This window comes from Rhinatrema bivittatum, chromosome 1 (genome assembly GCF_901001135.1).
Source record: "Rhinatrema bivittatum chromosome 1, aRhiBiv1.1, whole genome shotgun sequence".
NCBI lineage: Eukaryota > Metazoa > Chordata > Amphibia > Gymnophiona > Rhinatrematidae > Rhinatrema > Rhinatrema bivittatum.
This window is the reverse complement of record NC_042615.1, coordinates 609,225,286-609,242,776: the sequence shown is the minus strand read 5'-3', so window position 1 is coordinate 609,242,776 and position 17,491 is coordinate 609,225,286. Positions and strand designations below refer to the sequence as shown.

General features: G+C 39.8%; 1 protein-coding gene across 4 annotated transcripts in view; it reads left to right on the top strand.

Annotated features, from left to right (window-relative positions):
- The window catches only part of TNFAIP8 (TNF alpha induced protein 8), a 251,615-nt gene extending 234,493 nt beyond the window's left edge, over positions 1 to 17,122 (top strand). For all 4 annotated transcript variants that reach the window (XM_029570929.1, XM_029570921.1, XM_029570911.1 and 1 more), the window contains exon 2: positions 15,030 to 17,122. In XM_029570929.1, the coding sequence (XP_029426789.1) occupies positions 15,030 to 15,595 (566 nt within the window). In that variant the 3' untranslated portion in view covers positions 15,596 to 17,122. The remainder of the gene's footprint in view (positions 1 to 15,029) is intronic.
- Positions 17,123 to 17,491: the final 369 nt, after the last annotated feature.

Here is a 17,491-nt window from a genome sequence, read left to right as displayed (position 1 = left end):
GTGAAATGGCTACTTCTAAAGGTGATGGGGCAAGGTTCCGTACACCGATCTCGTGATGAGAAGTGAAACATTTTGGTAACAAAAAATTCAATTGCCTTAGCTGCCAGAGGAAGAAAGGAACATCAGCACTCTCCAACAATATTTTTCCATCTCCTGTGCATTGTTAAGATCTTGTGGACTGAGGATTTTACCACCAGACTGTGCCCCACGTCGTCATTTTCCATCAAGCGTATGGGTGGAATCTTGGGAGGGAATCCGGCAGAGGCTGTGAATGAGGGCCCATGGTGCCTTAACCTGGTGCACTTTGCCAGGAAAGGGAGCGATCAGGCTGGGGAGTTCCAAATGGGCTTGGCAGCTCAACGAAGGAGGAAGACTGCCTGGTTGAAAATAAATAAAATATCTGGATTTGCAGTTCAAGGGGAGTAGAATAGGTCATAAAATACCAAATGATGGACCATTTGTATGATTTACTTAAATACCACCTGAAACTAGCTTCAGAAGTCAGGGTGAACTACTTTTCCAAGGATGTCTAGCATTGTAATTTCCCCATGTATATAACCGGGGGTGCGCACCGCAATTATTGCTGTCATCCTAGCACCTGCTTGTGCTATTTCAAAGAATCGTGTGCTTCCATACCAGTGCCGTCATAAATAGGGGATACGGTGGGAGAGAGTGGGTGTATAGCACCTGGAAGTAAACACCAAATTACAATGAAACTAACTATTTAATTATTGGTTTCTTCCCCACCTTATGGTGAACTCTTATAGAGGCCTTTAGTTTCCCGTGATACTACGGCAATTCCCAGAGTTTGCTGTTGGAATCGCAGGAAATGGACTGCTAGCCGGGGCCACGCTCTCTGGCCACTGCTGCAGCTGCTTGCTTGCCTGCTTCTTTCAGTCCTTGAGGCCACCTCTCTCCTAACCACCACTTTGAGCCACCTACTCTTCCCTTGGACCTGCCATATTAACTTCAGCCAGGAAATGCTTCCCCTGGGATATTTACTTTTTAAATTACAGACAGGGCCCTTAGCTATCTCTGGTACCTTGGAGGAAGCACGGGGTGGGAGTAGAGAGGGAAGGGAGTGATATATATAAATGAGGAACCTAAGGCACTCTAGGTGAGATCTCACCAATCAGCCTGTACAATGGCGTAATCACATCCTTTTTTCAATTAGTTATGCATCTCCCTATGTATCCTACCATCCCCTTTGGACTCTGGCAACTGCCAGAAAAAAAAAAAAATATATATATATATATATATGGTGGGATACATAGGGAGATACATAACTAATTCCCTTGTTACATGTAAACCGGCATGATGTGGTTTCTAACCATGAATGCCGGTATAGAAAAAACGCAAATAAATAAATAAATAAATAATTGAAAAAAGGATGTGATTATGCCATTGTACAGGCTGATTGGTGAGATCTCACCTAGAGTCCATTTTCAAAAGGTTTAGGATCCTAATTTAGGATGTTAGGTACCAGAAATGGCCCCTTTGAAAAGTGAGTAGGGCTGAATGCCTAACTGAAGAGCCTGTTTTCACTAGGCATCTACGTTTAGATCCCTAAAAAGTAGCTCACTACAGGGGTGGAGTTTGAGAAAGGAAGACATTTAGGCACTTGGTTCAGCCCTAGGCACTTAGGAGCATAAATCTAGACAAATTATCTTAAATTTAAGGATTTGAAGATGAAAAGTTTACTGTCTAAATCTGACTGAAAATCCTTCTAAATTGTATGAAATGCTGTGCATATTTTGAAAGTTGACCATATGATATGCAGGTCTGAGACTGTACCTCTGGAAAGACATAGATCAGTGGTCTTCACTGTTTTTTTTTTAAGTGAGGGCTACTTTGGATCCGGTGAGGCTGGAGCAGAGCTGGGTTGGGAAGCAGTGTTGTCCTCAAATCATGTTGTGGCTGACCAGGGGGATGGGGAAGGGAGGGTCCTGACCGAGGAGTTCTCCTTCACAACCTCCCACTGGCTATTGCCACCTCCCTGCCGCTCTTCAGCCAGTGCAGGTGCATAGGTACCTGTGTGTGTGTGTATGTGTGTGTGCGTGTGTGTGTAGTTTCTACCACTGCTGTAGTGCTTTACTTTTTCCATTCCCCACTCCACTTCCAGTCCTCCTTAGTTCCTATCCCAATACTATTGCCCCCTCTCAAATTACACTGGCCTTGGATCCCTTTGCCAATGGCTAAGAAACTGAAAAATTGTGCTCCCAGTTTTCAGCTCTGTGCCTCCACTTCTCTATTTGCGGTGCTCGTCCTGCTGTTGGCTATGCTGGGGTTGACTCTTTGCTGCTGGTTATGACACGTTTCCTGCTCTTCTGGCATTGGAAGGCGGGGGGGGGGGGGGCTTCCAGTTTCCATGGCCATTAGGATATGGTTGCTCCTGCTCCTCTGGCTCTGAGGTCGAGACCAGAGCAAGTGGGAGGTGGGGATCGGTGATCTGCCTCTCATGCTCTTCTCTGACTCACTGCCAGGCCAGACTGAGCCGGGGATGGCGCTCTTTTCTGCTATAGGCTGCCTTGCCTTCTCCACTAGAGCTAACTGCTTGGCCAGGCTAGGGCTAGCGCTGAAGCAGGGGAAGGGCTCTTCTCACCACCATGGTTTCCTGCCTTCTCCAGCTGTGCACGGCATGAAGAGGCTTTCAGTCACAGGTGGAGATGGACAGGGTAGGGTCCCCCCCCCCCGCCCCCGCAGTGGCCGTGGCCCAATTGGGGGCCACCTGGAGGTCCACAGTATCTGCCACTGGCTCCCGGGCCTTATCTTGAAGAACACTGGTGTAAATGTGTTGGAGGTTGACCAGAGAAAGACCAGCAAAATAACATAAGAAGTGCCAGGCTGGGTCGGATCAAGGTCTATTGAGCCCAGCATTCTGTCTCTGACAGTGGCCAATCTGGGTCACAGGTACCTGTTAGATCCCCAATTGTGGATCTGTTTCTTATATCTCACTCCCAGGGATAAGTGCTGGCTTTCCTAGGTTTACTCATCTAATAACTGTTTAAGGACTTTTCCTTCAGAAACTTGTCCAATTCTTGTATGAACTCCACTATGTTAGTTGCCTTAACCACACACTCTGGTAACAGATTCCATAGCTTGATTGTACGCTGAGTGAAAAATACTTCCTATGATGTGTCTTAAATCTGCTGCTTACTAGTTTCATGGAGTGTGCCATAGTCCTAATGATGTTTGAAAGGGTAAATAACCATTCCCTGTTTACCCATTCCACCCCATTCATGATTTTATAAATTTCAATCATACCCCCTCTGACATCTCTTTTCCAAGCTAAAGAACCCTAATCTGTTTAGCCTTTCTTCATAAGGGAGCTTTTCATCACCCCTTTATCATTTTGGATACCCTTCTCTGCACCTTTCCTATGTCAACTGTCTTTTTTCAGATGGGACGACCAGAACTGAACACAATACTTGAGATACAGTTGCGCCATGGATTATATAAGGGCATTATGGTATTTTCAGTTTTGTTCTCTTTTCCTTTCCAAATAATTTCTAACATTCTATTTGCTTTTTTGACCATCACCACATACTAAGCCGAAGATGTCAAGGATTCGGAGGTCTTTTTCCTTGGGTAATGATTCCTAACATGGAACCCAGCATCGTGTATCTGTAGTTGGGACTTTTTTTCTCTGTGCATTACTTTGTACTTTTCCTCATTTAATTACATCTGCCATTTAGAAGCCCAGTCTCACAAGGTCCTTTTGCAATTCTTCACAATCGGCTGCTGTTTTAACAACTCAAAACAATTTTGTGTCATCTATAAATTTGGTCATCTCACTCATCGTCTCATTCTCCAGATCATTTATGAATATGCTAAATAGCACTGGTCCCAATACAGATCCCTGGGCACTACATTCTCCATTCAGAAAATTGACCATTTAGTCCTACTCTCTGTTTCCTGTCTTTTATCTAGTTACCAATCCACAATAAACATTGCCTCTGATCCCACGTCCTCTCAATTTCCTGAGAAGTCTCTTATGAAAAACTGTGTCAAATGCCTTCTGAAAATCTAAATATACTATAGCAGCTGGCTCATCTTTGTCCACATGTTTATTTATACCCTCAAAAAGATCTAGTAAATTGGTAAGGCTAGACTTCCCTTTGCAAAAACCATGTTGACTCTTCCCCCATTAAATCTTCTATTTATGTGGTCAATAATTTTGTTTTTAGTTTCTAGTTTATTAGTTTTTTATATACTGTAGTATCAGTAAAACCTTCACTACAGTTTACAATACAAGTAGGGAAAATACAATAACTCATTAAAATCAAAATACAAGCAAAATACAAGAAAAGAAAAACTGATACTTCACGCATACCCAGCATAGCTTCAACGGCAGGGGAGAAGAAAAAAGGATTCACACTCACAAAGCGGGGAGTAGCTGGCTTGTTACGGCGGTTACTACCCCAAACCAAATGTGCCTGATACTTCACTTTCGATGCATATCCAGCATAGCTCTCTGCTTCAACGGCAGGGGAGAAGAAAAAACTGATACTTCACGCATATCCAGCATAGCTCTCTGCTTCAACGGCAGGGGAGAAGAAAAACAACCAATGTCTGGGTTAAAACAAATAAGCATGGGTGTAGCTTGCTTATTGCGGCAGTTACTACCCCTACTACCCCCTAACTAATCAAGCTAGACATTTCACTTGGATGCAGCTCCATCACTGCTCTCTACGTTAATGGTGGGGGAGGAAGGGAAATAGAACCAAGAGCTAAAAGAAACAGATAAGTATATGAGAAAAAATGTGTGAAGCTTGCTGGGCAGACTGGATGGGCCGTTTGGTCTTCTTCTGCCGTCATTTCTATGTTTCTATATGTTATAAGATAAATAATTAAGAACTAGTACAATATTAAAATCATAAAAAACAACTACAGTATAAATTTCAAACATTAAAAGAAAGGTAAGCAGTAAAGTAAAAAGTCATTTTAGTTAGTGTCTGCATATGCACAGCCGAAGAGCCATATCTTAAGCTTGGTCTTACATTTCTTAGTATCTGCTTGTAGTCTTATCTGGGCTGGTAATGTATTCCAGAATTAAGGGCCAGCTATTGAAACTGCTAGATCTTTCACCTGACTAAGGTGTGCTGATTTTAATGATGGAATTGTTAGTAGGCTCTTATTTGCCGACCTAAGGTTTCGTTGAGGAATATGTAAGCGGATGACCGTGTTTAGCCATTTGGTTTGTTCACCATAAATAATGTTATGTAAAATGCAAGCAGTTTTATATTGGGTGCAATATTTAATTGGTAAACAATGCAAAGAGATTAAAACTGGTGTGATGTGGTCGCATTTTTTACTCCCAGTTAAAACTCTAGCGGCAGCATGCTGTAAAACTTGAAGGGGACGGGTTGTGGATTGAGGGAGTCTTAGAAACAATGAATTACAATAGTTGATATTAGAAAAGATCAAAGATTGAAGTACTGTCCTAAAATCATTTTTTCGAGTAATGGTTTTAACCTTCACAACATCAGAAGTTTATAATAGCAGTCTCTCAATTTGGAGGATATATATTTTTTAAAACTAAGTTCTGAATCTATAATTATTCCAAGATCTTTTGCAAAGATGGTCGGTTTTATCTTAGTGTTGTTCTCAAGTACTAGTGGGGGAATATCGTCGTTTCTACATTTTCTCTCTAAAAGTATAATTTCAGTTTTGTCCGTGTTTATTACTAATTTCATATTTGAAAGAAGTTGTTTTATTACCTTTAAATATCTAACAAAATTGAGTGTTTTTTTCGATGGTATCTTCAATGGGACAAGAAGTTGGATATCATCGGTGTAGATGTAAAAATTTAGACCTAGTCCTGTGAGCAAGTGACAGACTGGTAATAAGTATATATTAAAAAGGGTGGCTGAAAGGGCCGACCTGTGTGGAAACCCGTTGTAGAGTGGCACTTCATTGGACACTGAGTTTTTGATTTTTACTTGAAAAGAGCATTTGCCGAGAAAAGAAGAAATCCATTTAAGCACAGTATCTGTAATTCCTATTTCTATCAGATGGTTGTGTAGTATTGTGTGGTCTACTGTATCAAAGGTCGTGGATAAATCTAAAAGTACTAAGAAGTAACTTTGTCTAGTGTCAAAGCCTCTTAGGATAGTGTCCATAAATCTGATTAATAATGTTTCTCTATTAAATTTTTTTCTAAAACCAAACTGATTAGGAAAAAGAACGTTTGATTCAAGATAGTTTGCGAGTTTTTTTTGTATTACTTTTTCTATAACTTTTGCAATAAAAGGTAAGTTGGAAATGGGCTGATAGTTATTTAATTGCGTAAAATCAAGATTTGGCTTTTTTAAAATTGGCTTTATTATCACACCTTTAAGCACATCAGGAAATTTACCTTCTGTTAGGGATAGATTAATTATCGAGGTGATGGGTCGGGCAGTATGTTTAGTGCGAGAACTGGAATGGCATTAATAGGGTGACCTGCCGGGTTTAAATTTTTTTTTTTTTCAAAATATGTTTATTGGGTTTAATCAGGGATTCTATCTCTATTGCTTCGATTATTTTGACTGGCATCAACATCAGGCTTACTGGTCGATAGTTTCCCAGATCATCCCTGGAGCCCTTTTTAAAAATTGGTGTCACATTTGCTACCCTCCAGTCGTCTTTGTACTGTGGCTGTATTAAATGATAGGTTGCAAATCACCAGAAACAGGTCTGAAATTTCATTTTTAGTTTCTTCAGAACTCTCTGGGGTGAATGCCATCCGGTCCTGGTGATTTATTTTTCTTTAGTCTTTCAATCTGAATTATGTCCTCCAGTTTCACAGTGGTTCCCTCTAGTGACTCAGCCATCACCATAAAAAAATGTTTCTCGTGCAGGTATGACCCCCAACATTCTCCTCAATAAAGATAGAGGCAAATAATTCATTTAGTTTTTCTGCTATTTCCTTTTTCTCTCTGACTACCCTTTGCATCCCCATCCCTATCCCCAAAAGGTAGATAATCATACACGAGGCACTTTGTGCAAAAAGCTGGACTTTTGTCTGCATTTTAATTTGTTGGGTTGATAAAGTCTTAAAGTTTGATTAAAGAGTAGGTATGTCTCAATTTAAGGTTTGTTAAATATGATTAGGGTTTTTAAATGTATTTATTAGGGTTGTCTTTTTTTTTTTTTTTAATCTATGGTTCTTAAATTTGATAACTAGATGATTAATGTTTGTGAATGACCAGCAACAGGACTAAAATTAGTCAATCAAAATCAGGGTTATTTGAATTATTTTAAGTGACTGCTTGACTTATTTTGAAGTTAGTAATCCTAGTGGGGTTAATAATCTAGATATCAAAAAATGAGACTGGGTGAGTGGGAGGGTACGAATCAAATTAGTAAGTAGTTGTCCAGGAACCAGTATTCTCGCCTTCTCAGATCCTGTAAGTAACCTTTGCAAACTCATAATTCTAACAGTGGCAATGAAATTCTATCTTTCACTAGCTCAGAGAATGTATATTTTCCCACTACAGAAATTCGGTAAGTCTAACACTGGCAGAGTCTGCACCAAAAGCCCTTTTGAGATGAGATTTCAGACTGTAAATAATATACTCTAGAAAAGAGGAGAAACAGGGGAACAAACATTCAGCTATTTGAAAGTATTAATGATATACAAGAAGTAAGCCTTTTCAATGGAAAGGAGGTTCAATTTAGAGCAAGGTTTCATGGTCTGAAGCTTTGCCGGGGGTGGCAGGTGGGGGGACTCAGGAATCATTTCAGGAAATATTTTTTCACAGAATGGGTGCTGGATGTCTGGAATGCCTTCATAGAGCAGCTGGTAGAGGCTAAAATGGTAACAGACTTTAAGAAGGTATGGGATAAGCACAAAGGATTCTTACTGACCAAAAGAGAAGAGATAGCAGAAGCATGATCTAGCAGCATATGTTTGTGTTTAAAGTGCCACCATCAGCTAACTGCCAGAATTAACAGCAAAGTGAGAAATAGGAAACTTTAGAAGTCTAGCGAAAATGCAAGCATCTCGGTGATGGTCTACCTGGTAGCCTCCAATGACAGAATTGGTTTGCAGTTGAGTGCAGCTTGCAGACTGCGAGTACAGTAATAATTAGAAGTCGTAGCAGAAATACAGACATTTGTGTATTAAGATCCGTCTGGCAGACTATCCAGGGTACCCAGGAGGCCCGATGTTCAGTCAGCAGCCATGTTAATATAGTGAATTTAAATGGGAAGTACAAATGTGTAAGACAACCAAAACCATCCTAGATAAGGAGAGAGATCTTTTATAATGGTCACAATCTCTGCAGCTGGAATTCCTTGTAGTGTGGACAGGAATCGCTGGACAGACTGGGCCAATTGGTCTTTTCTGCCATCATCTGCTATGGCACTATGTTCTTTCATTACATGGTTTGGATTTATTTTCTGCATGTAGTTAAAGGGTTAGTTTTCACATGAATTTTAGAGCACATGCTGAAAATGCACATCAGTAAAAGTTTTATAAATCCATTATGGTGCTCTGCCATGCTTTTTGGTACACAATCTGCAATATGTGCATGGTCAGCTGTAAAGTTTTATTTTCCATGTTTTGTTCTGTATTGAATACTGTTGAAATAACCTCAAACATTAAGAGGGGCAGCCTTCTGGCTCGGTGACAGTAATGTCCAGTCTTATGCAGGGAGCCATTCTTCTGCTACTGTAGCTGACCAGGGCTGGGAAATGCAGTGGAGAAGGAGAGTCCACCTGGGGCCGGTCTCGGAAACATGTGTACTAGGTTTCAGATATAGCCACGGTCTGTGGTGCCTGGCTGGGAACTATCGCTGCAATGCCTGGATTGGCCAGCAGGGAGGCGGGGGTTAAAAATGAGAGGGTGGGGGGAATACCCTGGGTAGTTTCGAAGGAAGAGGCAGTTGGATGCCCAAAGGAGAGAGAAAAATCCAGCATATGTTAGACCAAAAAAAGTTATCTCCCCACTTCCTGTTACTGTGTACTCCTATTTAAAACACTCAGAAGGTCAAAGTGTTCCTCATAACTTCATATCTTGCAGTCCATATTGTTTCTGCTCCACTGCAAGCACATGATAGGAAAGACATCTCAAAAGTATAAAGTTTTTATTACATTTGAAATAATGAGATGGGTTTTTCATTCTTTTTATTCAGACATTGGTATATATCATTGGCATACAAGCCCTGTAATGCCAACATAGTTAATGGATTACAACATGCTTTCTAATATATTTATAAATGATCTGGAAAAGAGTACGATGAATGAAGTGATCAGATTTGTGGGTGACACAAAATTGTGCAGAGTAGTTAAATCTCAAGCGGACTGTGATAAATTGCAGGAGGACCTTGTGAGACTGGAAGATTGGGCTTCCAAATGGCAGATGAAATTTAATGTGGATAAGTGCAAGGTGATGCATATAGGAAAAAACGTTAGGTTCCATATTAGGAGCTACCACCCAGGAAAAAGATCTAGGCATCATAATGGATAATATATTCAAATTGTTAGCTCAATGTGCTGCAGCAGTCAAAAAAGCAAACAATGTTTAGAATTATTAGGAAGGGAACAGCAAATAAAATAGTACATAAGAACATAAGAAATTGCCATGCTGGGTCAGACCATGGGTCCATCAAGCCCAGCATCCCTGTTTCCAGCAGAGGCCAAAACCAGGCCACAAGAACCTGGCAATTACCCAAACACTAGTAGATGTCATAATGCTTCTTTATCGCTCCATGGTGAGACCACACCTTGAATATTCTGTGCAATTCTGGTTGCGGCATCTCAAAAAAGATAGTTGTACTGGAGAAAGTACAGAGAAGGGTGAGCAAATTGATAAAGAACATGGAACGGCTGCCCTATGAGGAAAGGCTAAAGAGGTTAGGGCTGTTCAGCTTGGAGAAGAGAGGTTGTGGGGAGATATGATACAGGTCTACAAAATCATGAAAGGACTTGAATGGGTAAATGTGACGTGGTTATTTACTTCTCAGATAATAGGACTAGAGGGCATTCCATGAAGTTAGCAAGTAGCACATTTAAAACAAATCAGAGAAAATTCTTTTTCACTCAGCGCATAATTAAGCTCTGGAATTCATTGCCAGAGAATGTGGTTTTGGCAGTTAGTGTAACTGGGTTTAAAAAAGGTTTGGATAAGTTACTAAAGGAGAAGTCCATAAACTGCTGTTACTCAATAGGGAATAACCACTACTTGTTATCAGCATTAGTAGGTTGGGATCTATTTAATGTTTGGGTACTTGCCAGGTACTTGTGACTTGGATTGGCCACTGTTGGACACAAGTTGCTGGGTTTGATGGATCACAACCTGCTTAATTCCAGAATCTTAGGTGCAAGCACATTCACAGTGCATGTTACAACAGCTTCCCAGTATGGCATGTCTTATGATCTTTGGTCTTTCATTTTATAAGAAGAGCAGAAATTTCACATTCAAAATGATTTGTGTAGCTTACCTAGAATGTTTGTTTTTTTTTAAATAGCAGCAGTGTTCATTTTGTAAGTATGTCCTGAAACACTTGAATAGTTCTTCTGAAATTTGCTTTAATGCTGTCATTAAGTTTAATTCATGGGAGAAGTCCTGAGTTGCAGAAGGTGTTTTAACCTCTTAGGCGTATGTGCTGCAATTGATTGCAAAGGCCAAACATCCTTTACAGGCAGATGCAGTAATAAAACTCAAGTACACAGAATGAGCAGTACCAGAAGAGAGGTAAATATTTTGTTAAACTGTACTGTCTGCATAGTGCCCCATCTAGGTACTGGACCTGCGCCTGTAATGTTTTTCAGTTTTAGATGCTGATGTTGAAGTTAGGCATAAGAAATAAAAAGCTGAACTTTGGAAGCTAAGAAAAACCATGATGCACCTGCTGCGAACAAGCTGAGGAGGCATGGGCTAGTGATTAGAGCAGTGCATGAGCCATGAGCCAGGAAAGAGCCCACAGCTTGAAAGCTCAATTCTGTTCAGCAACCAAGTCTGTGAGCTCCAGAGAGCCGCATGGTTTCCGTGGGACTCCATTTGTCAGCTGTGTTTTTTTGTAGGAGCCGAAATAGGAGCAGCGTTTCTCTCCCACTTCCTCTACCTTTTAGAAAATGCGGTGCGGATCAGACACGAGAAATCGCTGGCAGGTTCTTCCTTTGCAAGGGTGCTGCGGTGCAGGTTTCCACAGAATGAGCTGGCAAAGCACGCTGGCGTCCAGTGCGGCCGAAGAGACGCTGCATAAACCCAATTGTTGCAGAATCTATAGGCAAGCAGAAAATCCCTTGAACAATCACCAGGATGGAACGGCCGCCTGCTGGAGGCAATGGGGTCAGAAATGATAATGGAATTCAATAGGTTCCTTAGTTGCAAAGCAGTGAAAGGAACGTCTGAGATCAACTGGGGTCTGTGGCATTGCAGCAGGAATGAAGTTGGGCAGATGAGATTTGCCATCATACTCTTGTGTTTCTATGTTAACCTTGCGAGATTTTAAATGCAGTATCAGTTCTCTGTGCAGCCCAGATCAGCAGGAGCGTCTTAGTAATTATGCCCAGCATATTGCGTTCTTGGAAGCTGCTTGGAGTGTCCTTGGTGCCAGCATGTTATCCGCTTGTGGGCTGGCTTCCTTTTCTTGTGCTGGACTCTCTGTTCCTTGTTTCACTTGTCAGCTGTCAATAAGAGCTTACTGTACTGTTGGTGTTAAACTGCTCGCTCAGGGTGCAATTTCCTTTTAGGGATATATTCAAAGAAGTGAAACTCTGGTACTATTTTTGGAGTAATGGTGCTGCAGAGATGTCATTTGTGCATTATAAAAATTTATAATGCAGCGCTTCTCCAGTGGGACGAAATTCCCTTCGGTCTCTTGGGGGCTTTGTCATGCATGCTTTATATGCTGCTAGATAGGGCGCATGATAACAGTATTATAATGACCAATCCCCAAATCTGACTGTTTTTTGCTGCATGGGTTATTTATATTCACTAATATAGACTGTGAATGACAAAGTTGCCAGTTTTGCCTTAAATGCAATGCAGAGTGGTTGAAGATTTCTTTTCATTTTCCTTTTTATAATTATGCTGAAGCACAGTAATGTGGATTTACACAACGCCTTCTGCTTGCATCACAACCTGCTTAGTTCCAGAATCTTAGGTGCAAGCACATTCACAGTGCATGTTGCAACAGCTTCCCAGTACTTCTGCTTGGCCTTGCAATTTCATCGTCTTTGCCGTTTTCGATTCCACTATGTGGTTCATCCCATAACTGCCAGAAAGCACTGAGCGGCAGTTGCTACCCTTAACAGAATGCATGGGGGTAATCGTAAGGAAATTGCTGGGCAGACTAGATGGAGCATTTTGGTCTCTCTTCTGCCATCATTATTACTCTGTTACTGCTATCACTTATAAAGTGCGCCGAGCAGAGAGCTTTGATTTCTGAGACAGAAATAAATGGGAAAGTTGGCCTGCCGGCGGTGTTGCTTTGGCCTAGACATACGGTCCCTGGAATAGACCTTCCTTATTGGTGCACAGGTGGAAGGCTGGTGGCTGCGTGAGACTTAAGCTACGTAGCCATTCGGAATTCAGGTGAACGAGAGCCAGGGGGGAAGCGGGGGAATGCATAGAAATATTTGTACTAACCTTTTAAAACCTTTGACCTGTATGCATCGAGTGACGGTCCTACTGTCAACAGCCCTTAATGTTGGCGCAGCAAATGCTCATTTCAAGCACTGCCAAACTGTTTTTGATTCTTGTTAGATAATATATAGTTATAAATTTAAAAATTATATATCAGTTAAAGCTTTAAAAGAGTGCAACCAAGACGATGGCTGAGCTAAAACTTAACAGTACCATGACCTTTTTGAGTTCTGTTTTTTGGGAGGGTTGGGGGGGGGTTACCTTATTAAATCATAGGTTTTGGATTGTCTAAAGGCCACTCTAGCTTGTGATTTTGATTTCTGTGCTTCTAAAATGTACTACAGTGGGATCATGTGTTTGCAAGCATCATCTGCTTTAGAAACTGCTCTAGAAACACTATGTTCCAGTAAATCAAGATTAAACAGAAACTAAGCCCCACAGTTTAATGTTCTTATAAATGGCATTAAAATAGACATCATATGCTACTGTATTGAGTGCATGTTTTATTACACGTTTTCACTTCTGTCCTCCCCCTCCCCCAGATGAATGTGTCCCACAAGAGGTAATCTTGATAGCTATCAGTACCCAGCCTGTGATTTCTAATGTGTAAAATATATCTCGTTACCTTGTAAGACTCTAATCCAGGTCCTTACCTTTAAATGCCTTTATGGAGTGCTTAAAGACTTACCGTATGGGGAAGTCATCCCTATGTGTCGCACAATGGCAGAAATCATTTGGTTCACTTCCATTCTTGCTTGAGGCGTGACGCTTTCTTGTAGAATTTGTTGCACTACTCGGTCACATCCGAAGAAGGAGACTTGGTGCGGTCTTAGAAGCTCCTATAGCATTACTGGGTCATCTCTACACAACTGACCTATTCCAGAAACTTCATCCCAAAACTCCTGCTGGAGAAGAATCCAGTACTGGCTTCACTGTAAGATGAGTCATTGCATCACCACTTCCAAAGCCACCCACCCTACTGGCCACCAAATGCCATGGATGTTGTGACTGCCTTTACTGGGTTTCTCCTTGACTTGCTAGTTAGACGTAGCATAATGTGGGCTAAGCCATCTTGAATAACAAAGTGACCTTTTAGGTGGTCTCTGAAACCAGTACAATAGATTTTAATATTTTTAAATTATGTCACATGAGTAAAGCACATTTTTCTTATTTCAAATGGTCTTGAAACACTTTTTTTTAGTTTGTGATTACTCAGTTTCAGATATTTTCCTGGAAGTTTATCAGGCTTTATTACAACAACAAAAAAAATTGTATTTACCTGGAAATTCCACTGGTATTTCAGTGGTATTTCTACTGATTTCTCAAATTTTTATTTTAATAAATACTGATAAATTACCAGGAAAAAAACTGAAAATTGAAAATGAAGGTCCCTAAGGATGTACTAATTTCAGTAACACAGATGGGGGTCTTTGGCGTATGTGATACTCAAAGAGCTGAGCATTTTATTTTGTGAATTTGATACAATGTTCTATTGTTATAACTGGGTATGATTTAAAAGTCAATAATAATCTCTCATTATTCACCAACTTTGCAGAAGGTCAGTTATATATATTTTTTAAAACTATTCTTTTACATTTCTTTTTAAAACCCCTAGTTTCCCAAAATCCTTACAGGCATTGGGTATAATTGTATAGCAATACTTTTTTCTGCTCCTTGTCTAAATTCTGGGCATGCTTCGGTGTGGTTCCCTTGCAGAATTTGATTTTATAATTCATTAAAGGTGGCATAACTGAATGCTTTAACTAATACAAAAGAAAAGACGGAAAACCGTGTATTTTCATCAGGTTTATTGCCTCCTCTTCCTCCTATGTATATTTCTCATACATACAGGATTTGCAGTCCTACCACTCTCCACCATGATAACCAGACAAGAGCAGTTCTCTTGTTTAAGCCATGGAATTCAATATTCTTGGTGAATAGAATTGATCCATGTGTTTGGTTGTTTTTTTTGGAGGTCATTGTCTGGGCCTTTTACTCTCTTTGTACATTTCTTGTACTCTGAATTTTTTAAATTTGGCCGAACATCACCAGTCTTTGTTTTCCTTCTCTATAAGCTTAGCTACCTTCAGCCTGTACCTGACCTTGTCATTTTGTGAAACCCCAAACATCAACCTAATCATTCTTATCTCTCTTAGAACCCATTGCTCGTATTTCTTTCTTTCTCATGCTTCAGCATTCTGCTCCGTACACTGGTACTGGTCTTATTACTATCTTGTACATCTTTCCTTTTAGCCAAACAATTTTTTACCTTATCAGAGGTAACACCAATCATTTCTCTTCACTTTGGAGGCATCTGGCTGTGGTCTTCATTCTCATCTCTCTGAAAAGGGATCTACTTATGTTTGTTGTTATGCCTAGATATCTGCGTTAAGGTTTAGTGTTTCCCTGATGATTTATTAATGTAGTCATTTTATTTTGCATTTTCTTTTAGTGGCCACAGATGTCTTCAATTCCAAATACTTGGCCATTCAGGCCCAGAAGAAGATCCTTGGTAAAATGGCTTCCAAATCAATTGCAACTACCTTGGTTGATGACACCAGCAGTGAGGTTTTAGATGAACTGTACAGAGTGACAAAAGAATACACACAAAGCAAAAAGGAAGCGGAGAAGATTATCAAGAATCTCATCAAAATAATCATCAAGCTGGCCATCCTTTATAGGAATAATCAGTTCAACCAAGATGAGATAGCACTGATGGAGAAGTTCAAGAAGAAAGTGCATCAACTGGCTATGACAGTAGTCAGTTTCTATCAGGTGGATTTTACTTTTGATCGAAATGTTCTGTCCAAACTGTTGAATGAGTGTAGAGATATGCTTCATCAAATCATCCAGCGCCACCTAACTGCAAAATCTCACGGGCGAGTCAACAATGTGTTTGATCACTTTTCAGATTGTGAGTTTTTGGCTGCTTTATACAATCCTTTTGGATCTTACAAGTCGCACTTGGAAAAACTCTGTGAAGGTGTCAACAAAATGCTTGATGAGGATAACATTTAAGCAATGAATTGCCATTGATGGCCTTTGCATTATTTGTGTAAAGAAAAAAACAAAAAAAACTTTTGATTCATGAAGGAGCTAAGGGACCATAAAAATATTGTTTTGCCTATAATAAATTCTTAAGAAAAATAGTTTATTTTATTATTTGGTCTTAAGCCATTTATTTCTGTGTACATACCACTTCAAACAGGGAAGCTGAGAGTTTGGATTGCAGTGATTTATATAAAGGAAATAACATTGCTGAAAAATAACTTGCATAGGAAGCTGCCAAATTCAATTTAAGTTCTTGCAAAGACGTATAAAGATAGCAATGGGGACTTGCATTTCAATGAGTAAACATATTTATAGCCTATCTAACAGTCATTTTATTTGCAGCTTGTTTCACTGAGCAAGAATAGTAATTTTATGCCATGTATTTTTCGTTTCATATGTGTTGTACTAGAAAAGTGGGGCGCCTTTTTTTTTTTTTTTAGGTATTGTGCATGCTGTAGATATTTGCATAGAAGTCAGCTTAGCATTACTCGTTTTTTCCACGGTTACATCCTAGATTCTTTTTATAAAGAATTTTTAATCCCCAGCTCAGGGTTATAAACAGTTGTTTCACAGCTTATTCCAGCATGTGATCTCTACTGAAAATTAGGTTTGGGTGTTTCAGAGATAATAAATCTGAAAGAAAAAGTGCATCCCACACATTCGGAGAACAATGAAATGGATAGATTACTGTATGATAGTTCTTTCAAAATGACATCAGGAGATTCTGAACATCAGAATAGACCATGCAGCATTGTACAGAATTGAATCCTACATTATTTAAAAAAAAAAATGACAAAAGAGAATGTTTTATATTCAGTGTTCCCTAAATGTGACTATTAACCAATGGTAGAATTGATTTTATCTTGTGGCAGACTGATGCAGGTATCTCAGATGCAACATTTAATTAGATTTCAGCTTTCTGGGGTTTTATTGTTTGATAGTTCATTGTGAACTGCATCAGATGCCTATAACCTAGAACTTTTCTGAATGCAAAAGATGAGCTGCTGTTTAAAAAAAAAACAACAAAAAACACACACACAAAAAGGTTTCAACAAAACAAAAAAGGTTTAAGATGACGTTAATGGAAGACCTCCAGCTAAAAGCCCAAATTCACAAAAACTGAAACCAAATAAACTTGCGTTGCATGGGATATATCTGCCTTTCAATCAACCGCAAGAAAGAAAGAAAACAGTTTCCATCACAGGTTAGTCTCCTTTAAAATTAGGAAAGGTGTATGTAATTAGCCCCGCTACCCTGTAAGCCCTATCCTCCCTTACGATTTGAGTTAAGTCTTGAGTTAAGTTCTGATTTAATTTCTGTGCTAACTTTAAGTTATATTCACACTAAGTTATCCTGAATTCATCTCCCTGTTATATGTAACTTTCTTATGTTTTGCACGTTTTTCCCCCTTGTTTGATGTAAACCGGTGTGATAAGACTTTTGCCTTGAACATCGGTATAGTAAAAAGAAGTAAATAAATAATTTAACAAAATATTTACTATTTTTATTATCTACAGTATTTAAGAATTGAGAAGTGGCTTTTGCAAGGATTATTTTTTTCAGCTATCTACTTCCACCCTGTTAGTGTTGATCATTCACGACCGAATGTGTTTTGGACCTCTCAGAAGTGTGTTAGAGCCCTGAAATGGGCCTGCAGTCAACAAAGAAATTTCTATTATTGCCAAAATTTTGATGTATGTTTTCTCTTTTTTTTTTGGGGGGGGGGGGGGTGTATTTTTTCTTTTGAGTAAACCAAAGAATATTTGCACTCAGCTTGTGACCATGTCATTATTTCCCACTATCCTTCACGTTTTGAACGTCTGTGGTAGAACGCTGCCAACAATGCCGTCCTTACAGAGAATG